General features: G+C 43.1%; 2 protein-coding genes across 3 annotated transcripts in view; both read right to left on the bottom strand.

Annotated features, from left to right (window-relative positions):
- arhgef10 (Rho guanine nucleotide exchange factor (GEF) 10) overlaps positions 1-15477 on the bottom strand; it is a 170435-nt gene extending 154958 nt beyond the window's left edge. For both annotated transcript variants that reach the window (XM_079527214.1, XM_079527213.1), the window contains exon 1: positions 15329-15477. The gene's annotated coding sequence lies outside the window, so the exon portion shown is untranslated. The remainder of the gene's footprint in view (positions 1-15328) is intronic.
- A 2963-nt stretch (positions 15478-18440) lies between these two features.
- On the bottom strand, positions 18441-27380 carry cln8 (CLN8 transmembrane ER and ERGIC protein). The gene is made up of 4 exons (XM_079528220.1): positions 27252-27380; positions 25431-25598; positions 23482-23946; positions 18441-21906 (listed from the first exon to the last, which is right to left on the bottom strand). Exons 2-4 carry the CDS (start codon positions 25494-25496, stop codon positions 21589-21591), a joined length of 849 nt encoding a protein of 282 aa, XP_079384346.1. The 5' UTR covers positions 25497-25598; positions 27252-27380; the 3' UTR covers positions 18441-21588.
- Between the last annotated feature and the right edge of the window lie 45 nt (positions 27381-27425).

Genomic DNA, 27425 nt, shown 5'->3' on the forward strand with positions numbered 1-27425 from the left:
TCTGCTGTATGTCAACAACGCGGCTGAGGAGGTGAGCGTAACATCCGAGAGTGATACTCTTGTAGTTGTTAACTCTTATCTTGGCACCTCTGCGCCTGTCAGGAAATCTGGCACGCTCTCGTCTCTTAGCACAGTTGTTTCTCAACCTTTACAGGCAGTGACCCTCCCAAAATAATCATTTGAACTGCAGGAGTTGAGCAGGGTTGCCAACATTGGACTGTCAGAATTCAGGGTAGCCACGATCCCAACCCAGTTGAGCCATTATATTTAGTCTGACTCAGTTCCACAGATAAATATTGTGAAAATAGCAGATCTACATTAGATCGGCTATTTTCAAAATGATTGCTTCTTTCTTATATTACTTATTTGACAATTTGGCCAATGTTAGACCAGTTTGTAGTATAGTAGTTTGTTGATTGCTTTTGATGTAGTTGTTGATTACTTTTTGAATTTATTTTTCATTTGTATTAAAAATGTCATAAAAGTCCTTAAATTGTCTCCTTACCGTCATCAAGGGAGTGAAGGACCGCCCAAAAATCATGTGGACCAGAGGGTGAGAACCACTGTCTTAGCAATGCATACCGTGCATTCCTCACACTTTTGTACCACCGGTCAAAGCACAAACGTGTCTCATTCTCATTATTTATGCTCGCTTTCTTTCCAGAAAGGAAATGGAGAATGACATATTTGTTCCAAGTTTTAATTTCCTGAATGTTCAGATGAGGATCTGACTGTCCTATGACCCCATCATGTCTCACTGCCGAAATAGCTCAGTTGGGAGAGCGTTAGACTGAAGATCTAAAGGTCCCTGGTTCGATCCCGGGTTTCGGCATTTTGACGCCCTGATGTCAGGTCTATAGTTACGTGTTATCAATACGTAGAAGCAGCAATAACAGGGTAATAGTGTTATAACCATGCTAATAACAGGGTAATAACACTGTAATTACTTATTATATCATGGTCAAACTAGGACTCCACATTGAAAGTAGGGCCTGTATCCTGAATGGTCTCATTCACCACATACAGCATGGGATCTGACCCCTCCCCCTCCCACAGCCGAAATAGCTCAGTTGGGAGAGCGTTAGACTGAAGATCTAAAGGTCCCTGGTTCGATCCCGGGTTTCGGCATTTTGACCCCCGATGGTGATCTTAAACTTTATCAATAGGTACAAGTACAACCAGTAATGGCAGGGTAATAGTGTTATAACCATGTTATGTTAACATGGTTATATATATAACCATGTTATAACAGAGTAATAACACTGTAATTACTTATTATATATCATGGTCAAATTAAGACTACATTGAAATTGGGACCTTTGTCTTGTTTGTGATTTATCATTTGTCCACTTAAGTTCACACACATTTAATGTTAAATACACAGCCTTACAAATTATCATAAAATGTTGTTAGTCCCCTGAACCACAGACAATGGTGAGAAAAGGTCCCTGGTTCGATCCCGGGTTTCGGCATTTTGTCCCCCCGATGGCGATACTTTCTAATCCTTAGTTAAACTTTCTCTAGGCTAGCCATCTTGCCATCTGCAACATCCGCCCAGTCAGTCGGCAACATGTCTACGCTTTGAAAACACTCTCACAGGGTCAAACCGGCTTAAAGCCTTATGAAGAACAAGATGGTGCTCCGCTGATTCCTTGACCACATGAAAGGCCAGCGTCACTATTCTGGGCATGTCATAAAAGACACAACATTCTGCAAAAATAGCAGATCTATAAAGCTTGCAAGGAAAAAGGGGACAAAATATAGACACCTGGGGAACCACGGTCAAAAAAGTATAGGGTTTAACCCATTTTGGGTGGGAACCCCTTGGTGTTAGCATTATGTTATGCTTTAGCTATTGAAAAATAGCAGATCTACAAGCTCATAGCACGCCACCGAGTGGCGCGCTACGAGCTTGTAGGTCTGCTATTTTTTTTAAATCGAAGAATGACTGACATAGAAACATAGCTTTTTCAGAAAACTGTCAGGATGTAGAAGACATTTTTAGAATCTGATCTCAGGTCAAAATGGGTGAAGAGTGAAAGATAAAATTGTGCATGTATACAGCAGTGCACATTTTGTTGACTAAGACTTAAAGACTAAGATTTTGATATTTAGTCAACTAAGACTACTAGACACGATGCCAGGAGGAGTGCAGATTGAACCCAGATCCTCCCCGTTCCCTTCCCAGACAGCCGTCTGCTTTGCATGCGGAGCCATTGCAGGGTGTTGTAGTGTGAAATGAGAACAGGGATTTGAGGAAGACAACTCAGGGATGAAACAAGCCCATCTTTGATAACAGACTTGGCCGTGCGTGTGCTTACATGCCAGGGGGATGCTGCGCTACGCCGCTCAGACAGGAGAGACAAGTCAGCTGGCCCGCTGGTATAATGCAGACAATTTGCTCACCTGTGTATATTCACAACAACCTATCCTAAAACAGTGGTGGTTCACAAACCTTTTCAGGTCAAGGACCCCCAAATTGTTACAGTGTACAGACCCATAAGGGTCCATTTGGTTTCAAACTATCATTTAGCTGGGGACCCCCTGGAACTACCTCAAGGACCCCTGCGGGTCCCCGAACCCACTTTGAGAACCTATGTCCTAAAAGAGCGACCACTCTGACAGTGTTGGAAGAAGTACTCACATATTTTACTTAAGTAAACTAAAAAGTATTAATGCCACAACTTGGTACAAATAAATCTACACTACATAGTACTCCAAGTAAAAGTATGGTATTAAAAATGTACTTGAGAAGAAATTGCACAAGTGGTAGCATGAAAATATACTTAAAATACCAAAAGTAATCGTTATGCAGAATGTCCCATTTCGCAAGTTTTCAAAATGTATAGAAATGTTTTGAAAATAGCAGATCTACAAGCTCACAATGCATTGCGTCACACCGTCATGTGCTATTTTGAAACAGCTGAAGTACAGTGCTAAAGCAGAACTGTACATGTTTTGTAATAAAGTAAAAGTAACTAACTAGTAACTAAAGTGTTCAATTTCAAATAATTGTGGTGGTGTAAAAGTACAATATTTGAATCTGAGATGTGGTGGAGTAGAAGTAAAGGTATTGAAAATTGGAAGTACTTAAAATACTTTTAAAATAAAATGAACAAACAAACAAAATAAATAAAACAATTGTACTTAGGTTCAGTACTTGAGTACATGTACATTACTTTTACTTTAAATTACACCACTACACTATGATAATAAACATGTTGACAATGCGTGAGGTATGTGAGCCATAGTGCTGACCATAAATTGCCACCTTGGCGGTGCATGGCCTAACAAAGATCTAGCCGTGCTCTATCTATGGGTCAAACAACTCTCTAATGCCGAGTCACAAATTAAATCACAGATGTTTGTGGGCTCGGTGACAGCTATGCAGAGATGGGAACCCCTTGCTGTTGCTGGAGTGTTGTCGTACTACAAAGGCCATGAGCAATCTAGGGCTCTCCTAGTGACAAGTGGCATTCCACACATGAGGCTGAGTGAGTCATAAACAAAAGCCCAGAGGAGGAGAGGAGAGAGGGAGGGACATGCAGAGGTTTCCAAGTTGTGAGCCGGTCTGCCTCTGGGGGGGTTGGGGCTCTTTGGCTAGTTGTTAGTGCTGCACGATTAATCTAAAAAAGATTGCGATCTGGATTCAGACACCAAAGCGATCTCATTTCTAAATTCTAGCAAGAACCGTGCAAGCACTAGTTGGCTGTCCAATTCATTTTAGTTACTCTTGTGTTTTAGCAAGAGAGAGTGGTTTAAGTCAAATGTTCTGCAACTACAGACTAAAGACAATAAATATGTTCATGGAAAAAAATGAGAATCGTGATCTCAATTCTTGTGGGGGGAAAATCGAGTTTCACATCTTGTGCCAGAATCGTGCAGCACTAGTTGTTGACATTGTACTAGAGTCCTTATTCTGGGACGAACATTATATTGTGGGCTTGTAGATTCATTGAGGGGGGGGAAAGGAGTGTATGGAGCCCTGCGGGACTATGGTCAACTAAGTATATAGGGTTTATGACGAGCGGTTAACCTGGCAGGGTGTGTGAGGCTTCTGCCTCTGCCAGCTACAGCATTCATCCTTCCATTACACAGTACACAACAGCAGATCCACAGCCAGCCAACTCCACATGTACAGACAATGAACAGGCAGGGTTGGCAAAGTAAGTGATCCCTAGAAGGGTGAGGGAAGGAGAGAGGCCAGTTCAGTTCTCTCCTCTTTTCCATCAGCTTAGCAGAGCTGAATACCAACGCCGAATACCAATGTCTTGAGTGTCTAGTGTCTTCTAGTCACTCACTAAGCAAAGCATAAACAAATGCTGACATAACTAACATGTCTAACCCTGTACGGTGATCAGACCCACACAACCTTTGTGTTATTAGCTCCTCGCTCTAACACACACTGAGCTAGCAGCCTGTCAAAACACATAATAAATCACTCACTCCCCTGACTTTCCACAGAAGCAGCAAGAGAGTAAGTAGGGTGACTGACCAGGCGTCCCGGTTTGGTTGGGATTGTCCCAATTTCAAGCTGCGTGTGTCGACAAATCTGTAAAAACACTAAAACATGTCCCGGTTTTCAACATTCACTACGAATTTGTCACATTTTTTGCAAGAATAAGCTAGAGTGATTTTTGAAATACATAAGGGAGACTACCAGGTAGTATTATATCAGCGAGTTAAGGAGAGAGATAGCTCTGATCCATAGCTCTAAATGCGTTTCATTTACAAACATAGCAACAACTCTGGTTAACAAACTGCCCTCCCACTCTGGGCTCTTTGGTGTAGAGCACATTACAACCTTCTACAGAAACCTAGGTGTTTGTAAAGACGATTTTAAACTATGGTAACAACTGATGAGGTAATTAAGAAACTGAGTGCCCTCCAACCCCACAAGGCCACAGGCCATGACAACATTCCCTCCAAATTTCTCAGAGACTCAGCCATCTCTATAGCTCCAATCATCACCCACATAGTAAACCTCTCCATCAAACAGGGACAGGTCCCCCAAGATTTCAAACTGGCCAAAGTAACCCCCTTGCACAAGAAAGGGAGTAAATTAGACCCCGGCAACTACCGCCCTATTTCTATTCTTAGTTCCATCTCGAAAGTGATGGAAAAAATAGTCTATGAACAGGTTGAAAAGTATCTTGCCACTAATAAATTATTGTACGAGTTCCAATCTGGCTTCAGAACATCCCACTCCACTGACACATGCCTTCTCTATTTGAGCGACCACATCAAACAAGAGGTGGACGCTGGCAAATACTGCGGCATGGTCATGCTGGACCTCCAAAAGGCTTTTGACACCGTGAACCACTCCATACTGGTTAACAAGCTAAAAGCAATTGGTTTCGATAGCACATCAGTGAGCTGGATGCAATCCTACCTGGAGGGGAGAGAACAGATGGTGGAAGTGAACGGAACACTGTCCCCCCCCCTCCCAGTGAGCTGTGGCGTTCCACAAGGAAGCATACTAGGGCCTCTACTGTTCCTAATATATGTAAACGACATGACTTCAGCTTGTGACTGCAACTTGTTCCTGTTCGCAGATGACTCAGCACTGCTGGTCTCGGACAGGGACAAACTGCAGGTTGAAAATGCCCTCAGCTCTGAACTCGGTAGAATCTGCACCTGGCTCGCTGATAACAAACTATCTTTACACCTGGGAAAAACTGAATCCATTCTCTTTGGCTCTATTAGTAATCTCAGCAAGGCAAATGGCTTCTTGGTTAGAGTGGGTGACAATGTTATCACACGTAAAGATGAAATTACCTACCTAGGTTCCATCCTGGAGGCTAATCTTTCCGGTGATAAAATGGCCACCAACGTAATCAAAAAAGTCAACCATAGAACAAGATTCCTCTACAGGATCTCCTCACTGGTCAACAAAAACACCTTGAAGACCTTAACAGGAGCCCTTGTACAGGGTTTCTTTGACTATGCATGCACCTCCTGGTACCACAGCACCTCAAAGGCCCTTAAAACCAGGCTCCAGACTTCCCAAAACAAACTGGTCAGGCTCCTACTTGATCTAGCCCCCCGAACCCACCTCACCCCTGCCCACTTCGACAGGCTGGAATGGCTTAGGGTCGACGACAGAGTACAGCATCTTGCAATGGGTCTGGTCCACAAGATTCGATACACCACCAAGATACCCATGTACCTGTCTAGATACTTCCTTAATGTTAACGAAGTCCACACCCACAACACCAGAGGGAGTGCAACGAACCATGTACAACCCAGATTCGGCACAAACAAGGGACTAAATTCTTTTCGCTCCTATGCCACCAAAATGTGGAACGCCCTACCAACTGTCATTAAGACATGCGAATCCCTTGACTCCTTCAAAACCGCTCTCAAAGGGCACCTACGGATGGCTGCAATTTTAAACTGGCCCCCGTAAAATCTGAATCCCCCCCCCCCCCGCCCCCCCCTTTTTTCCCCTCACTGTATACAATTCTTTTCCCTTTTTACCTCCTTTATGATGAATTCCTGTTCTGTCTATAGAAGTGTCTATTTGTACGTCTCTAAATGTTTTGATGATTTGAACATGGTGGACCCTATTGGAAACAAGTGTAATGCTTAATTGGGTCGTCCACTCACAGTTAACAGCCTTTGTATTGAGTTTGTGCTTGAAATGTACTGTAATTCTGCAAACTGTTAATAAATTCTTCAATCAATCAATCAATCAAAGCTATGTTACTCTCAACTTCCGCCGCTCGCATGAGAGCAGCCTCTCCTCTTTAGCGTAAATAAAAAGAACGTTTTTGCTACTCACCAAAACAAAGGCGAGTTGTGTCATTAGAAAGCCTACTTTCCTTAGTGGACGCACTCTGAGCCCCCCACCACACGTATAAACTGTACTTTTTGGCCAGAAAGGGATTTTTTTTTCATTCTCTATGAGGCAGTCCTCTGGGCAATATCGGTAGAGGGCGCAGCGGAGTAACTATAAGTATTCTTTTTCCGGTGGAAACAAAATCCCCTTTTGGCCAAAAAGTACAGTTTATACGTGTGGTGGGGGGCTCAGAGTGCGTCCACTAAGGAAAGTAGGCTTTCTAATGACACAACTCGCCTTTGTTTTGGTGAGTAGCAAAAACGTTATTTTTATTTACGCTAAAGAGGAGAGGCTGGTATGCATTCATGCGAGCGGCGGAAGTTGAGAGTAACATAGCTCTAAATGAAACGCATTTAGAGCTATGGATCAGAGCTAGGAGAGAGATAAGAGGTAAACACAGAGATAGTATACCACACCTCCAGACGTCTTCTAGTCAGTGATTATTGTCTACCTAGCGGTCCCCAAACCTTTTTGGCCGTGCACCCGTTACCTCCTGACCTAGCTGACACACCCCTCCGAAAATGATAAAAAATGTAATATGATTATGGCAAATAACCATAGAATGTCACTGCACTGAGAGACATGCAGCTGCTGTATACTCATGCAGCTAACTCTATACATCTCCTTACAACAGTGGTTTACCGGAAGTTGTTGTTTGTGCTCAAAAAACGCCATAAAACCGCCATTACCCTTTTCATGTCACGCAACCCCCTAGGGCGTTTGCGCACCACAAACAAGGGGTGCACGCACTAGCCTGGCTAATAAGCCAGACTCAAATCACATTGTCGTGTGGTATTTGAGTCTGGAGATGCTGTGTATGGATCTTGTTTCCCGGGGGGCGGGTTCAAACATTTTCTCTTTGACGCAATTGGTCAGAGCTACTGTCAGTCAAAGGTCTCAAGCATTGAACGTCACTGTACCAAAGCCCGCCCATATTACATACCGTGTGCCGATTGGCCACACCAGTTCTCTGGTGTAGGAAATGGGCGTACAATTGAGCCTCTCCAGACCGTAATCCGCCGGCAGGCAATTTTTTTTTTTGCCAACGGCCGATTCGGTCTGTCTTATTAGCCAGGCTATGCACGCACCACAGTTTGGGAACCCCTGGGACTCTATCACACTCGCTCATACACGAGGCTTAAGCCTTTGCATCTGTGAAATAGCTCTACATGGCACACACACAGTCACACACACACACACACACACACACACACACACACACACACACACACACACACACACACACACACACACACACACACACACACACACACACACACACACACACACACACACACACACACACACACACACGTAACAAAAGCTACCAGTTAATTATAATGGTTGCTTGCAGGGAACATGCTTCAGTAGTCATTGCCTGCGGGTTGCAGTACACAAGTTATTAATTGCCAGATCTAGTGGACGTGTAAAGGGATTTATGCACAGCTCTCTGCATATCTCACTCAGTCAGCTGCGAGGCCGTTCCAAATGGGGAATATACAACCCGGAATAACCCCAATGACTCACCGAGTTCCCCCATGTTATACACACTAGCGTCATGTTCCTTCCCAGATGTTTCACAGTGTACCCGTACCGTTCCCAGATGTTATACAGCATGGTGTTATCTTGCATATGCTGAATATCAGTTCCCGTAGTGTAGTGGTTATCACGTTCGCCTAACACGCGAAAGGTCCTCAGTTCGAAACTGGGCGGGAACATGTTGTGTGTTTGTGTGTGTGCAGGGGGGGTAGAGAGAGGCCATCTACTGGGTAATCAGAAGGTCACTGGTTCGCCTCCCAGCCTTGGTATAGGCCACAGAGTGGCGCGCTACGAGCTTGTAGCAGATCTACAAGCTCATAGGGTGGCGCGCTACGAGCTTGTAGGTCTGCTATTTTTTTTAAAGAACGACACATAGCTTTTTCAGAAAACTGTCAGGATGTAGAAGACATTTTTAGAATTTGATCTCAGGTCAAAATGGGTTAATGACGTTTAGAAGATTTAGAACACTTTCCTGGGGGTCTTTGTGTGTGTAATATGTGGTTTTAGATATTTTAGATTTTAGCAGTGAGCCCAGTGTCTATGATGTTTATGGACACTGGGCTCACTTACTTCCTGGACTACATGTTGTCTCAGTAAGACAGCCCTCCCCCTATCCACACGGAGCAGTGCACCAAAGCATTATGGGAATTGTAGTCCAGGAAGGAAGTGAACCAAGTGTCCATGACATCATAGACACTGGGCTAAAATCTAAAATATATAAAACCACAGATTACACACCGACACATAAAGACCTCCAGGAAAGTGTTCTAGATCTTCTAAACGTCATTAACATATATTCTTTTGCAAAAAGGGTAAAGTGTCCCTTTAACGCCTAACGCAGTGGTTTTATACAAATGGAATGAAATTGACAAAATTAAATTTGTATACTGTCAGAGTTTTTAAAAGGAAAAAAAAGCAATGAAATAGCCCATTTACAAGCTCGCAACGTGGCGCAAAGTGACGCGCTGTGTGCTTGTAGATCTACTCTTCATGTGACCACCGCGCTCTGACTGTAGGTGCGCTGCCCGTTCAAAACATATCAAAATAACGGTAGTGGGTCGCACACACCAAGACTTCAGTTCAAAATATTTATTGTATTTTTGAACAGGGACAAACGTTTCGGCTATCCAGCCTTCATCAGTGTGGAATCTTTTATAGTCTCACAAGATAGTATTACTCAAAGTGTTAATATAACACAGCTCTGTTTACATGTTTATTGTATTGTTTTATCTTGATTGTTTTGTTCCACTTTTGCTTTGGCAATGTAAACGTATGTTTTCTCATGCCAATAAAGCTCCTTTGAATTGAATTGAATAGAGTTATTTTGGTGTGCTTGTAGATCTGCAATTTTCACTAGTTTAGGTCATGGGCAAACATCTAATCGAGGGTTCCCCAATTAATTTTCCTCGAGGGCCATATTTTGGCTGGGGGCCGAGTCCGCACGCGTGAGGTCGAGGTCTTGCCCTGAAAATTCATTTTCAGGGCAGGACCCCATTTGAAAAGGATGCCCAGTTTGACATGCATAGGCTACTGACCCCCATTTAATGCCATTTATATCTGGGACCGCCCCAAAAAAAACAAAAAAAAAAACAATTTTTTCTTTTTTAATTCTTCTGCGGGCCGCAAGGGGGCTCTCCGCGGCTCCGCAAATGGCCCGCGGGCCGCCTATTGGGGAACCCTCTAATCTCTCTTTTGGGTCTCGACCTGAAAGGTTTGGGAACCACTGTCCCAGAGAGGAACCCAGAGAGTCCCTAGAATCCACTTTGAGAACCACTGCCTACATAGTATAGTATAGATAGAAGACCTCCTTCTGAGCAATGTCACACACCAGAGACCCCCACAAACTAGACTAGGAACTGTCCAAGAGAGGCCAGCCTGTGGCCGGTAAATTCATGTCAAAGAAAACAACACCGAAAATTCTAGAAGAGAATAGGTTCCATCCAAGCATGCTGTCAAACTATTTGAAAAGTTTGCTCGTCGACTGGACAAATACTACTTGTACAAAGCTCCCCATAACAATCTAAGCAGCAGAAGCTGAAAGTGAAATTCCCCTGCCGGATGAATAAATTCATGTCTGCCCAGTGCCTATCAGAGACTGTACTGTATAGCTGCTTGATACCTTTCCTACCAGACCATACATTTTACAGCTTCAGTTGGTTGTTATCTTAAGCCTTGTTCAAATTACCAAAGATTTGCAACGAGACAAAACCTGATTTCAGCCACATTTAGACTTAAAATAAGCTGATCTACAGACTCACAACACTGCAGATGCAGCGCTTTTTGAGCTTGTAGAAAAATCATCCTGAATCCACCCCTTTATGTCATCCTCAATATGGAAGCCAGACCATTTCCTCAAAACTCTGGAAAAAAAAGGAGACAATTAAAAATAACATTCTTTTCCTATGTGTCCGTCCCTCCCCGCCTGTTACTTTGAACACACACCAGGCGAAACACAGTTAGAGAGAGTGCAGTTTGCTTTCCAAACCTGCTGTCCAATTAAAGGGCGGGGAGGCCACCACGACCGGGCTGTCAATCCTAGATCTGAACCCCACCCACCCAGTTATGCACAGACAGAGGCTTTGACTGGCCAACATGTGGTCAGAACTCAGAAGAAGACTACACAGAAGTGTGGAGCGCCCTGCCCCACAGAGCTCTTTTGTTAGCTGTGCGGCTATTAGCATCTCAATATCAATAGAACAAGCCACTCAGGATCAGATTACAACTAATGACCACAGGTCCACACACAATGCGCCAGGATTGTCAGTATAAATAGACATTGTACTGATGTCACTCACAGCGTGAAAGAGGTTACTTAAGCCAAGAGATTGTCAACGACGACTTCTGTTCTTCTGACTATCAGTGGTTCCCAAACGTTTTCATCTATCCTCAGTCAGGACCCAAACAGCCGACCTACAAGCTTGTAGATCTGCCATTTGCACTAGTTCTTTAAAAAAATCCCTTCTGGAAAATGTTTAATTCATTTTTTGAAAATATTTTGAAATAATAATTAAAAACAAAATGCAGGAAACAAAAAATAAAGGGATATTTACTTGCAAGAGAAAGAAAGATTTATTAATTCAACGCTTCGATCACTGGGATCTTCTTCAGGAAGAAGAGGATCTTCTTCAGGAAGAAGAGGATCTTCTTCAGGAAGAAGATCCCAGTGCTCTAAACCAGTGGAGCTGAGTTATTCCTTACCAGTGTTGCGGACTCTATTTCTTCCTCTTGTACTGCCATTTGTCCAGCACCTGGGCTAGAGTGAATGTGCAATTCTCTAATATAATACCTTTGTATATTTACTTGCAACCCAGCTACATACTAATTCCTACATGGGTTGTGCTTATAACCACGCCCCCGAGCAAGTTAAGTTTACTGAGGTCAAGGGTTAGGTTTAGGTATAGTTTTACTGAGGTTAGGTTTAGGTATAGTTTTACTGAGGTTAAGGTTAGAGTTAGGTTTAGGCTGTCAATCACAGCGCGTCGACTGCACAACCCGTGTAGGCTTTGGTATGTCGCTGCAACCCATACACATGGGTCTCTGCCCAGTGTTTGGGAACCACTGTTTGGGAACCACTGGGCTAATTATGTCTCCGTTAGTGGCTTTTTAAACCAGTGTTTCATACCCAAAATGTATCCGACTGTACCACAACACATGGCAAAATTATAACAAATCCATATTTGTGACATGACTTTGTAAACAACATCTTGAACTGTCCAAGTCAAAATAAGCCTTACTCAAAATAGAATATCCACCATGCACTGGAATTACCCAGCAGATGTCCCAGGCTGCCAAACAACAATATTTATTTAACGATTTCCCATGTCCACCTACGAAGGGTCCAATGAATCCATGCTGTTCCTCTCACCCATCTGTTGCTGAAATATGCTGTAAATCCTCCATGTCATATCCCACTGGACGTTCACTGGCCTGCCTGGCTGGTGGGTGGGTGGGTGGGTGGGTGACCTCATAGTCCCTCTAAAAATGACTGGTATGCTCCTCTGTGCGATTACTGTGCATTCTGGCACCCACAGACAGTGTGGAAGGCATTTTTGACTAAACACCACCGGCCGAAACGGAATGAATGTCTGCTATAAAGTATAAACTGATGCAGTAGACACCCAACTGCATCTGCATTCAAACTCATTCCTCCTGTCTACTGTACTATCTCTCTATCCTACTACACATTACACAATGAGGAAAGCTCTGTCCTTCCGTCTGTCCTCCCGTCTTCATCCATGAAGACAGAAGGACATTCATGGCAATTTGACATATGAAGGGAGGAGTGAGGAACAACTCTTCACTTTTCCCAAAATGTGAGCAGTTTTTTAGCATTTTCAGGAACTCTCACAAGACTGCTGCTGTGAGTTGAGCTGGGGAGAGTGACTGGGAGAGCAGTGCCAGGGTTAATTTTTTGGCAGGTGCTTCCAATAGTCTAATTGTGCTCTTGTCTTTATAGTAGTGTGCTGCAGCTGGCCTCTCGAGACCACAAACAATGCTGGCAGAGAGAGAGAGATCTGGCTCAATGGTGCAAAGTTATTTGATTTAAACAGATAAACACACAGATCTAACGTTACATGTTGACTTGGTACACCAATATGTAGTGTGTGGACAATAACGTGCTTTAATTACAAAATTGTCTCGTGTTGTAGAACCCACAGTAGCATGTTTGGTGTTTGTTTCATAAAAAAAATAATCCACCGTAGACATGTTATGAGCTACTTTCTGTCAAGAAATTCTGTGCAGGTGATTCTTAGTGTTGGAGTTTGGAAGCACTCGTTTTTATTAACGGGTCGCGCTGCTGCCTCCTGCATTATGTGCAAATTCGAAACGGGTGGTACGCAGGGCCATTCAGTGACTTCGACGAGTGCTTCCAACACTTGAATCACCTGCACAGAATGTATTGACAGACAGTAGCTCATAACATGTCTTTCAATTGAATGAAGCCGATTTGTAACCTCTCCTAAATGTAATGGTTTTGCCACAGGCTATGGGATCATCTAGTGCCAGCCAGGCGCGGTACCAACTTACCAAGTCTAAAATCTGCTTAGATTGGTTGCGCAAATCCCTGGCTATGGACTAGTAACAATAATTGGGTGAGGGCAGACACTGGAGTGTGACTGAACACCTCCTGTTATGATGCTGATGACAGGAGTGAAATGAGACCCTGTGGAGTGCCGTGTGTCACCCTAATCATCCACACGACGGACGTGAAGCAGGTGGCTCTGGCCTTTGTCACAAACATCACTTTCTTCCAACACGACAACGACGGTTATCATCAAGCACAAAACCACAGGTTTTTGGAGATATCGTTGAGAATGGTGTCTGTCTGCTGAATGATGTCTGGTGGAACACAATCGCTTGAGCGCCAGCTGGCGTCTGATCAGGAGGAAGTGTCGAGCAAGGCCGAGCGTGCAACATCACTGGGGGGGACTGGGCCGTGACTTGACGTGTGAGTAGGGCTGGGAGATATGATTGACAAATTTGAATATCACCATCTTATCTTTTTACCAAATACCTTGATCGATGTTACAATGATATTGTATACTACTATCAGTAATCAGACTCAGAGTCACACAAGTTCGGAAAATGACAACTTGTTGTGCTTTAAAACCAGGAAAAGACAACACTTCCACGATATTAAGATCCCAGACACTATACACTAACTAGTCACCATATTGATTAGGCCTATATCCTATTCATACAACTAAGAATAAATGAAGTCCAGAGAATCTTCCATGGATGTAATACAACAATGGGCAGAGGGATTAGACATCTGTGTTTGCAGCCAACTGACCCTGGTTATTTGCTAAGCAAATTACGGGTAGAGTGTTGTATTTTGTGTGCGTGTGTCTAAACCTCTCAAACTACCATGCCCCTATCCAGCACTGATGCACACCACACAGGGAACTGGACTGTGCACGGCGCCACAGGAGCACATCAAAGGTGCTGCGTGTATCAAAACTATCTTCTGCTGGGCTTATCCACATATTCCTGAAAGCACTTCAGCATCAGATGAAGTCGAAGCCAACTCTTAACAGCTTATGAAAGAAACTGTATTATTAAATTAGGCGTTTGTTACTGACTGACTGCACTGTGTTGCACCTATCCAGTTCCAGTTGACTGGAGCTGCATGTTGTGGAGGAATGCTATGCATGACTAAGTGAATTTGTAGACTGACTGAGCTTCCTCCCTGACCAAATAAAGGGTGATGAGGCAAAAACAAAAATCTATTCCAAAATAATTACTCTTTACTTGGTTTACTTTAAACCGTACTGAATGGAGCTGTATTCATCTGTACTTTAAGGCTACTGCATCATGCATGCATCATTGAGAGAACTATAGTGACTGAAACTTTAATTTCAAGGACCCCAATAAATCGAGTTAGACCTTTAAGGGTCCATTTTGGAACCCCCTCAAGGACCCCGGATATTCCTTGGAGGCCTGAACCCCACGTTGTGCCTGTGATAAACCAAAAAACATAAAAAACGTGCTCATTGTCTGTCTTTGGGGGACTAAAAGCTTGTGTCAGTCAATGAATTCAATGAAAGGGCTGGGTGAACAGATGAAGTTATAACATCTTTAGCTTCGATGTTTTCTGCAACTTAAGAGTTATATTTATAAGCATAACATTAATTAAAGAAAGGAAAAAGGTAAATAAGATGAGATGACACAGAGGTGACATGAGTGCTGCTGCTGCTGGCATCCTGGCAGACAATTCCGCCACGTTTATACGAAACTACGAAAAAGTCCTTTACCAAGAAAAAGGCGACATTTAGTGAAACGCACAAGACATTGAAACAAAGTAGCAAAACGAACTGTTGCATTGCTCACCTGAAACTAAATTAGCAAAAGTATATGTATGTACAGTATATATTAGTTTACAGTACACCTCTCGTGGTGCTGTAACTATAAACTAATAAAAAAGAATGCTTAAGCATTTGCACTCACCATTTTAAGACTCCGGGTCAAATGAATGACGTTTCCTCCACTCTGTCCTACTTCTGACATGCAAGTGTCAAACTAATCTGTGACGAACATAAATGAATCATGCGTTCAAACAAAATCAAAACATCTACTTTTTCTCTGTCTCACTTCAAACTTCTTCTCTCGGTGCAAAACTCAAACTGTCTCGCTCCATCCTTGTCAAAGCCCGCCTCCCTCCTAAGCGGCTCATTGGTGGACCTCTCGGATTCGACCATTTGATTGGCTGCGGGAGCTGTCCGTCACGTTTCCCAAAGTCTTCTCCCGTAGGATGAAGTACATGCGTTCCAATCAGTCCCACGTGACCTTGTGAGGTGGCTCCCCCCCTTGAAAACAGCTGTGCTGCTGTGGCCAGTGGCTCTAGAGTGGCCCTTAAGTAACTATAAACTACTGTACTTAAGTACAATTTTGAGGTACTTCTTGTATTTTACTTGAATATTTCCAATTTCCTATACTTTTCCTTCTATCCCACTACAGAGGCAAATAGTGTACAGTACTTTTACTCCACTAAATGTTTTTGAAAACATTTGGTTTAAAAACTAGTCAATACTTATTTGATTATTTTATGAGTCAAGGGCTTTTGTGTTGTGTATTGTACATATTTTAATGTATTGCACCTTTTAATGTTCTATCCATGTGTTTTCCAATATTGTTTGTAACCAATGAATAAAACAATTGCTTCAATAAAGTAAGTAAGTAACTAACTAGAAAGGAGTCAAAGACTGTCTGAACAGTCTGAACAGGAGTCTGAACAGATGTCCATGCACACTCAGTGGATTAATCAGAGTCACTTGACTCATTTGGAGTTGGAGATGGTGATGTGGAGTGGAGACGCCAGGGCCGTTTAGAGTTCACAATCTCAACAAGACAAGCGTATTGACCCGGAGCGATGTGGAGGTGCAAACGATACAATAAACAGGGGCGGGCATCAACGACGAACACCACTGTGACCTCAGGGTCATGTTTTGAGGTGCAGCCAGGATGCAAAACTGAAGGGCACAGTGGCGGTCAAGGCCTGAATCGTGGCCTTCGAGAAGTTCCTGCATGCCCTAGCCCTAGGGTGATGTTGGACAACAAGGGAATGGCGCGCCACGCACCACAGTTTGGGAAAGCCTGGTCTAAGCCAAGGCTCTATGCCATACATACATGGGCAACTCGCATGTTAATATTAGAATATTGATATATTATATTATTGCTGTTACAATTCCAAACATGCAAACATGACCCACTTGAATTACTTCTATATCAGTAGCTGAATGACGAGTAAAATGTTATTGTCTATGTCCAATGCAGTGTATTTGTATTTAGTTCATAAAGTTAACATAAGTATAACTAAATGCATTTGAAATTAAATAAAAACCTTACTTTTCAGGATTCCAATTCAAAAATAGCAAAATATTATTCAGAATTTCAATTAAAATATAGCAAAAGTAGCCAATCTACAAGCTAAAAAAAAGCTATTTTTGCTACGACAGTAATATGCAATGTGGCCCTCTGGAGTGAGTGTGGAACTATAGTAGCCCTCTGGAGTGAGTGTGGAACTATAGTGGCCCTCTGGAGTGAGTGTGGAGCTATAGTGGCCCTCAGGAGTGAGTGTGGAGCTGTAGTGGCCCTCTGGAGTGAGTGTGGAACTGTAGTGGCCCTCTGGAGTGAGTGTGGAACTGTAGTGGCCCTCTGGAGTGAGTGTGGAACTGTAGTGGCCCTCTGGAGTGAGGGTGGAACTATAGTGGCCCTCTGGAGTGAGTGTGGAACTATAGTGGCCCTCTGGAGTGAGTGTGGAACTATAGTGGCCCTCTGGAGTGAGTGTGGAACTATAGTGGCCCTCTGGAGTGAGTGTGGAACTATAGTGGCCCTCTGGAGTGAGTGTGGAACTATAGTGGCCCTGGAACTATTAGCCGCAATTTGCAACTCTAGATTTTTTTATAATGGGATGAATCTAGAGTTGCAATACCCTCCATTGACTCCCCACTCATCATTTTGCGTTTGCGATCTGCTTGTCTTAAACGACATTAAACTCACCAACATTGCAGCTGTAGTCCAAGCTTGAATTATTCTCTTTCAATCTGCAGAGCTTGTTTTTCATAAAAATCCCCCGTAGACATGTTATGAGCTACTTTCTGTCAAGAAGAAGAAATGTTGGAGTTTGGAAGCGCTCGTTTGTATTAAGGGGTCGCGCTGCTGCCTCCTGCATTATGTGCAAAAAGAATCACTTGCACAGAATTTCTTGACAGAAAGTAGCTCATAACATGTCTACGGGGGATTTTTATGAAAAACAAGCTCGGCAGATTGAGAGAATAATTCAAGCTTGGACTACAGCTGCAATGTTGGTGAGTTTAACGTCGTTTAAGACGAGCAGATCGCAAACGCAAAATGATGAGTGGGGAGTCAATGGAGGGTATTGCAACTCTAGATTCATCCCATTATAAAATCTAGAGTTGCAAATTGCGGCTAAGTGGCCCTCTGGAGTGAGTGTGGAACTATAGTGGCCCTCTGGAGTGAGTGTGGAACTATAGTGGCCCTCTCCATCGTAAAAGTTGCCCACCCCTGGTCTAAGCACAATTCATCTTTAACCCGTTAAGACCTGAGGCCTACAAATGCCTTCTCAATCTGTAGTTCTCACTCTTTTAGGATTTTTCAAAAATGTAAAAAAAAAAGCAGATGTACAAGCTCAGTGTGGCATGAAGTGATATGCTGTGAGATTGTAAGATTTGCTGATTTTCATAATTTCTTACATTGACTTGTTTGCAAAGAAATAAACCCATTCCAATACATTAATAATAACCAGAAGTATAATTTTAAGCGTTCTTATTCACATATAAGTAAATATCACTTCACTGTACCACTAGATAAATTGTGATGTGAATGCTACTTTATTACTTTTAAATATCAGTGATGACGCAGCTCCCAAAGTTGGTCTGTTCAAAGGGCAGCTGGTCTGTCCTGTCCAATCCTGCCACCCAGAGGCCAGACACTCCACTGCATTCAATTCATGGACCGAAATAAGGTTGTTATTGCAAGGAGGCAGATTTGCAGAAACATCTACACATTGAAACAAGACACATTCTTCTTTTAACCCGGATGCTTTACTAATGGAAGAAAACACATTTTATTTGGTCAAATTTTATCTCAAATGAATGCATTTTCAAAAGCAAACATGTTTTAGTTATCGTAAAGAACTTACAGTAGTCGCATATACAGTCCCTAAACAAGGCCTTGTAGTCATTTCTACAGTTAACCACACAATGTAACTGAAATGTAACAGCATGTAAACTAATTTATTTTTTGTAGAAGTTAATGGAAATGTTGCTGAACGTAAGTGGTGAATATGTTTTGTATAGAAGTGACTGAGTACATGTACACATGTACAATGCAATATCCAAAAATCAGAACAAAAGAATTATCAAAAATTATTTAGAAAATGTTCATACGTCCCGTCACATACCAGCAGAGGGACCCAGTTTTAAGATGCCTTTGCATGGTGTCTGGGAGATTCTGACACATTAATACTGAAAGGTAGGTAGTACCATATAGGCCTATTAGATTAAAAGGGTTTAGAGCATATTAACATGTAATGAACATGCCACACGGTTTAAAAACTCATCCTAACCCACCCACTGAAGTGTGTAGATTAAGGCGGACAAATGTTTTATAATATCCATATCCATGTCAGTATCGATCAATAAATGTACTTAAAACAATTGCAATTATTCCACTCCTCAAATAAGATTACGATGTGTCCATCACAGCCCAAAACAGTATTACAATAGACAATATCAAACCACATTGCCAGATTATCTTATACAATGAGACCATTGTACACAACAAGGAAACAGCACTCGTGTCAATAAAGCATGTGACAAAAGTAGACAAACAAAGAAAAAAAAGGGGGGGGGGGAAATAAATCAAGGTTTCAGCAGAACTTAAGCCTTTAAAGGATGTTATTTGTATTCTATTATTTGGAAATGAGAAGGTCAGAGAATAGTGCTCGATCTTTATGGAAGGGAACGTATCATTGGTGCATTTGTTCCTTGAACCCATCCTCCTAACAATTAGGAGCAACGGGCAGCTAGCTACTGAACAGTCGTCATACTGTAAATACGAAATAAAAAAATGGGGAAGAGAGTCTTACAAAGTGAGACAGCCTGGAAATCAATGGATTTGATTTGTATGGTTACAAAATTCTGTGAATATACAAAGTCTGAACTTTCCATGTGAAATGTGGAGGTCGCACAGTACTGTCTGCATGTACCAACTGCACCTTGTCATATGTACAGTCTAGGGCACCGTTTCTCAAACAGTGGATCAGAAGTGTAAAAAACGACTTCATTTTGAACCAAACAGTGACCAGCTGTGCTCAGAGGCAGACAATTTGTTGGTGGGATTTGGAGGACGGTGGAGGCTAAATATACGTTTCCTGTTATACAGCTTTTGCAAATAAGAATTGGTCAAAATCCCTAAAATTCCCAAGCGTAACTTCCCATGGTAAATTTACCAGAACCTCTCCAGCCCTTTGCAACCGGACTGTTCATCAGCAGCAACAATGTTCCATGTCAGACATGCTCCTTTCTGATGAAAATGGGTCCACACTGGAGTAACAGTAACGATCTCCCAACGTGATCCGAGATTGAACTGATTAAATTGTCCAATTGGCAAACACTCGTGACTTCCTCTTTAAACTAAGCCTGTCATTCTGTCCCACCTGACTGGTGATGAAAAGAGTGCGTTTGTTGTGCAAGGAGCATGGGCTAATTGGCTGCACTCTTACACGGACCACATGTCTGTTATTACTCCATAACTGCAGAGCTCCCGCTCACACTTATACGCGGCACACTACAGGTCGATTTTGACAAGACGACGTGAAGGCAGGGGTGCCCAGGCTTTTTTTTACTTGAGAGCTACTTTCAAAATAACCAGCTCAACAAAATCTACCCACCCAAAACAATATTATCTCATTGCTGAAAATAGCAGCGCTGGTGTTAAATGAATGTCAAAATCGATAAATACATTTACGAGAATTCAAATCTTTTTTTTATATTTAAATGATATATATTTGTATTTCTACTGGTAGATTGCAATCTACCTTTTGAGCACCCCCCCCCCCCCCCCCCCGCGTTAAAAGGACAAGATTTGCGTTTTGCTCGTATGATTAAAAAAGAACTGGGGCCTCATGTTCCGATGCTTTAATTACTGTGAACGAATGACCCAACACAGGCTGTGGAACGTTAATAAGTGCAGCACTACTCCCCGAGAGCACTGCCAAAGCAGCCACCGCCCGTTGCAAGTTACACCTCTCTGCTACCAGCCAAGACGCTAAACTAGTTCCATTCAGTCACTGCTCCCTGCTAAAAAAACAAAGATGTTACATTGGGATGGGACAATATGAAAATGACAGGTTACAATTATTGTGGCGACTCGTTTTCTTTCCCACCCATTGACTGCATCCCATTGACAAAATGGGTCAAATGCTTCCCATTTCCCATTGACTGCATCTGCGGTGGCTTCGACGAGGTCGGCTGCATTAACTGACCTCACACTAGATGAAGGCATATGCACCTGCTTTCTGTAACATTTGGTTACAAGGTTGTTTCTGTGTGTATGTGCTTGTGTATTATATTTGTTGTACTGTGTGTCCATGTCATGTATGTAAAATCATTGCTGTAAATGTTCCTGTTTGTATACAGGGCGCCATTGAAAAAGAGACCCTGGTCTCAATTGGATTCCCCTGAAATAAAGGTTTCAATTCGATTCAAATTGATCTATGGGGGTACGCTGGAGAGCTACTGAGCGAATGTTGTTAGCATAGCTCTCACAGACTGACGGGCTCTGTGGGCTCTAACACTAGAACGAAGACAAATTAAAACGGCCTGTGAAAGGCTAACGGAAGAAACATGAGGTCAGTACGTTGCTCTCCCCAGGTTGGCAGAGGGAGTGTAGCGCCCTGCATTACACTAGACCAGACAATTGACACTGGGTGGAAAACAATGGGTTACAAAAATCGTGGGATAAAAAAAAAAGACAGAATTATTCACTAGATATTAGTGACCTATGCATAATGTCAGTCTCAATCTGTAATCAGAAATGTCTTTAAAACCACTCTAACCACCCGAAACCCCTTTACACATCCAATAAGAAAACAAAAGTAAGTAAAAAAGCAGGACAGTTCCGTCGTTGACCCAGTGAACATACCCGCGCCCCCACCACGAATCAACATGGCAGCAGCGTTCAGTTCAGTCAGCATGGGCCTTGTGCTCCACCTCCCCGGCGGGCCCGTTCTGCGGCGCCGGCTTGTTGCCGAAGTTCCAGTCGACCGGGTTGAGGAGCTGCATGGTCTTCTTGTGCGTCCACAGCGGGTTGATGAGCACAGTGAGGAGGGCCAGGCCACTGAAGAACAGCAGGCGCTGGGGCAGAGACACATGGACGTTGATCTCGTCCCAGTGGCACCAGGTCACCCACCACATGAAGTAGGTGAGCACCATGCGACAGTGGAACATGTGGATCATCACCCACTGGTTGGCCCTCCAGAACAGGCTCTGGGCCCAGCCCGCCTGCAAAGGGGACAGAGACACGCAACGACCGTGTTGAAAAAAAAAAGATTTGCAATATATTTGACCACTTCAACCTCATAGTCCCCTCCTTTTAAATCTCTATGCCGAAAATAGCACATCCATGAGCAATGCATCGAAACGCATTGTGAGCTTTCAGAATCAGCAATTTTCACAGAATGTTGTTAAATACATATTATTATTATTTCATCACAAATTATGTGTTTAAGCTCCATTATGACATTATTGGTATTGACATAGGGCGGGCTAACTATTGCACATGTATAGCAGGAAACATTGCAATGTCCATGCTGAAACGATAGATTTAGCTATAATTGGTAGATCAACTGTTCTAAGGTTAACTATGTTTTCTGGGGTGTATCTCTGAGCTAAATGCAGGAGGGGGAACAGAAACATTATGGCTCCAACTTCTTTATGCACCTTCCTCTTTCCAAGTATGAGCGGCCGAGCTTATGGGCTAAAAACCATAAAAGGTGCAACATGTGTAACAAACTAACAAAGAAGAGGAATTGAAATGTAGTCGTTAATCAATAAATTACTACTCGCATCACACACTTTTGTGTGTTGTCACTGCCGTTGTATCCCATTGACTCTAAATCTACAGTAGTTCTTAAAATGGTGGTTATGTTAGTGACAATGCCTTGGAAAGCCACAATGCACGCTTGTAAATGTGAGATGATCACACAACCGGCCTGTGGTATTTATAAATAGGAGAGCAAGGTTCAAACTTGAAAACCAAATGCAATTGCAACCATACCACCTACATTTTGGCACTGCTGTGCTCTTTTCTGTTAAAGGGTTTTCTTATTATTTCCCCCCCAGAATGGGTTTAGTTTAAACAACCTGCCCAGGGATTATTCGCTACAGGATTATCTACTGTAACTCTGGCACTTTTTGTAGTGGGAATTTAAAAAGAGAGGGGTTACATGAGGTCACAAGATAAGACCTGGCCAGTAAGCAATAACCGTCTGCCTCGCTGCATATATTGACTGTCCTGGAATGCTGAAGATAAATTCACTCAACTCAACGATTAACGAACAAAAGATTCTTGTTCACTCAAAGCAAAAATTCTAATAACCCAGCGAGTTCAGGTGCAATGTTATCAATGTTCTCTTAGAAAGAAAGAGAGAGAGAGAGAGAGAGTGAGAGAGAGAGAGAGAGACCGCACATTGGTTGGCTATTCAAAAATAGATATACTGTACAAGTTCATAGCGTATCATTTCGTGCCCCACACTTGTAGATTTGCCATTTTTGATGTGCAAATCTTTGAATTTATTTATTTTTAAAGAGCAAACATTTAACTCAAATCTTTGCCTCAAATATTTTGAGATTGGGCTCGGCGGCCAAATATATTTGGGGGTCTTGACATACGTTTTTCAGATTTAGAAGACATTTGTAGAATCTACCTGAGGTCTTAATGGGTTAAATACAATATGAGAGAGAGAGAGAGAGAAATGTTGTGCAAGATCTGTGTGGATAAAGCAAACAGAGGGAATCAGTGAGGAAAAAGAGAAGTGTGTTTTCCCTCAACAGGAAGCACAGCTGGTCTAGTAATACCTTCAGTAACATCCAGGAGACGCACGTGAACGGCGTGCTCATCTCCAGCAGCAGGGTGACCATGGGCAGGAAGTGGCCCAGCGAGTCCCAAACCACCGCGCCCGCGAACCCCGACAGTGCGAAGAAATGGTGCACGGCCAGTGGGAGGTCGAACGACCGGAATGCCACGCTGGACATGTGCAGCGCCACGTTCTCGAACATAAAGAAGCCTGTGGCGGTGAGGAGGTTGAACCACGACCAGTCCTCCTGACCCCTCACCCTGTCCCGGGACACCGCCGAGTCCTCAGTGAGCGCCCGCAGGCCGGCCACCACGCTCTGGACGCCGAAGGCGGCCCGCGTGGCCGCCAGGTTCCAGAACACCTTCTCCCGGGCCAGGAGGGAGCGGTAGGTCTGGCAGAGGGCCACCGACACCAGGTGAGAGGCCACGAACACGGCCGTGTAAAAGACGAAGCCCAGGCCGATGACCTGGAGGAGGTAGAGATGGGACGTTATGAAAATTACATGTCACGATTATTGTAGCAAAAAATAATTTGCGATTAACGATATTATCGCAATAATCAATATTATTAGAACCCCCTGCATCCCCATTCGAGGGGGGGACGTTCGCCGTCCGATTTGTGTAGAGTGAAATAAAAACAAACCAAATCAAATGCACTCTTTTGCAGCTCAACAAAAAGCTAATTCATCCTAAATTTAAATCTCTGCGCTACAATTATGAGGCCCATTGGGTCCCACGTGTCTTTGTTTTCATTCCTAATCATAACTTTCCTACACGTTGTAACAGGAGCTCCGAAGTCTGAATCTGTCTTGAGAGATTACACACTCGGTAAGCGAAGAAAATAATACTAAAAATACCAAAAGCAAAACAAGCTATAGACAATAAACAGGGCAACATATAGAGTCTATATGTTGCCCTGTTGTCTATAATATAGACACATTGCCTAGTGGAAACAGCAACTCAGTCAGAATTGTCGAACAATTAAATTATTCATACTCCAGTTTGACATGAATTGCTGATCACCACTCACCCTGACACATCTCTCTGGTTTTACTGACCGACATCTCCCCTTTCACTCTTGGGCTATCCCCCCGTTCACATGGGGTTGCGCACGTGAACCAGAGGGAGGTGGGATCAATGCTTAAGGACATCACTGTCCGCGACGCGTATAATCTAGTGTGCGTCTGAGCATAGACATGGCAACGCCCCGCCTGCCTCTGATTGGCCTACCGACACTGCCCGTCTTGACTGTCCACTGAGGTGGATATAGCTATGCTGGATAGTCTGATCTCTGATGTGAGGTGGTGGAAAATAATACAAGTACGGCATTGGTATGATACAAGAGAACTGCCTGTAACTTGTACGTTTTATTTTTGTAGAAGAGGCAAACTAATATTGTTTATGCCGTTTGCTTTGATGGAATAATTGATTGAACATGTACGCCGTGTGTACTAAATAAAGTGTTTGTGTTGATTATTGTGTAATTTATTTGTATGTGTAAACATGAAAAATGATTGTACTTTTTCCTTCACCTTTATCCTTTTTAGTATAATATAGTATTAGTTTACTATAATTAGATTAATACACGATAATCAACACTAACACTTTGTTTAGAAGTACACACCCAAATCAAATCATAGTACAACGCACGTGTTCAATCAATTATACAATCAAAGAAAACGGCATAAACAATATTTCTACAAAAATAAAACGTACAAGTTAGTTACAAGGCTGCATTCTGTCGCGCGTGCCAAGCTGTCATTCTCTTGAATTATTTTCCCACCACGGAGTAACCTCACGTCTCGGAGGACAGTGAAGACGGGCAGTGTCGGTAGGCCAATCAGAGGCAGGCGGGGCGTTACCATGTCTATGCTCAGACGCACACTAGATATACGCGACCTCGACTCATTATCACTGGAGTATGTATGAGCCTTTATGGTCCCATCCCTACCTGGAGGCGCAGATCCCAGGAGGAGTAATCCATGCTGGGCTGCCCGGCCTGGTTCTCTGAGGACATGGTGGTCAGGAGAGGAGCCCGCTTATCATCATCGGCTGATAAGACTGGTCACGTACATCGTAGGAAACAACACACCGCAGCAGACGCATTGACCGTGGTGTCCTGTAAGAGATGGATTGATTGATTGATTGAATTCTTAACAGTATTAACAGTTTGCAGAGAAAAAAAAAGGCACAGGAAAGTTCAGAGATTGAGATTAAAACTCAAGTATGCTTGTTTCCATTGGGGTCCTTCTCCTTCATACTCAATTCATCGAAATCAAGAACCAAGATGCTTTGTTGATGCTATGTCACATTATATACAAGAATAGAAGCAAACTATTCTTGGGTTTTGACCTCCTCAATTTTGTAAAATGAGAAAACAGTAAATAATTACAATAAAAAATATATGAACCAAAAAACATTGCTAGGATGCAACTGGGACGTATCCTCAGTGATGTATTCCAAGGTCATCGGTTTCGCGTCTTCCAACATCATACCCCTCACTCGGGTGACCCAGCCGGGGTGATCAAGTCCCGACTTACGTCCCAGTAGCTACCCTCGATCAGTCCCATTAGGGAAAAACCAGGGACACACAATCCGCTTCTCCAGAACTACTCTGCCGGTACTGGTCGGGCCATCCGGCGGGTACCGGGCGGGCCATCCTGCGCGTGGAGGGACTAGGTACTGTAAATATACTAATACTAATATAAATAGTACATAAATATACAACCACTCTAAGGTCCCTTTGTTAGATGCTGTGTGCATCATGTCGAGGAGGGGGCCTCGTCTGAGTCGTCTCGACATGGGAAAAACATGTTTCCATTGCCAAAGAGTCAAATAATAAAAACTAAATAAGTAAAGCCATACCAGAAATACAGGAAATGTATAAACTGTGTGTGTCTGCCTCAAGCTGACAGTGAACTTGAAAGAGGAAGACTTGGTTTGACACTAATTACCACACACACACACACACACACACACACACACACACACACACACACACACACACACACACACACACACACACACACACACACACACACACACACACACACACACACACACACACACACACACACACACACACACCCCCAATGGGCTTTATTGGCATGAGAAAACATACGTTTACATTGCCAAAGCAGAAAGCACAATACAACAATACAATCAAAACAAAAAATATGTACATTTGAACATCAGAATCTTCAATAGATCAATTTCTATATTGTACCAAGATCACTGGATGCAGGTATAGTGCAGGAATATACACAATGATTAGTCTTTAGGGTGGTTGTGTTCCGTTTGATATCCTTCTCCTATCACAGCAACTCACGAATCTTGCTGCTGTGTTTGCACATTGTTGTAGTTTTTTGTCATTGGTCATGTTTTAAAAATCTCCGTGTGTGGTTGTAATCTGTGGGAAGTATGTGTCTCTGATGTTTTGGTACAATGGACAGATGGTTAGGAAGTGTAGCTCGGTTTCCACTTCATTTTGTGTGCAGTGGGTGCACGCGCGCACACACACACACACACACACACACACACACACACACACACACACACACAGTATTGGGTGTTTCAAAACAATGTCACTTCTACCTGATAAGATAATAAGATATCGAATAACGTTATTGAGCTCATGACTCAGCTCAGAGTAAGAAAGAAAATGAGGCTAACTTGGAACTCAAGAACTGAACAACACAACATAACGGGAGCGGCTCGAACTGAGATCTAACAAAACAAGCTGTAAAAGTAACAGTTATTTCACTCCACTTACCTCCTCATAGAAAGTGTTATATAGGTAGAACTAGAAGCACGAGTACTAAATGTCCCAGATGAGGATCAGGAGAGGGAGCAGTCGAGAAGTCAGCCAGCCAGCGATGTTGACACAGACACACCATACCGCTTGTATTTAGTCACGTGACGTGACCCGCACACAGGAAATCCATCC

The sequence above is a fragment of the Electrona antarctica genome (genome assembly GCF_951216825.1).
Source record: "Electrona antarctica genome assembly, chromosome: 18".
Classification (NCBI taxonomy): domain Eukaryota; kingdom Metazoa; phylum Chordata; class Actinopteri; order Myctophiformes; family Myctophidae; genus Electrona; species Electrona antarctica.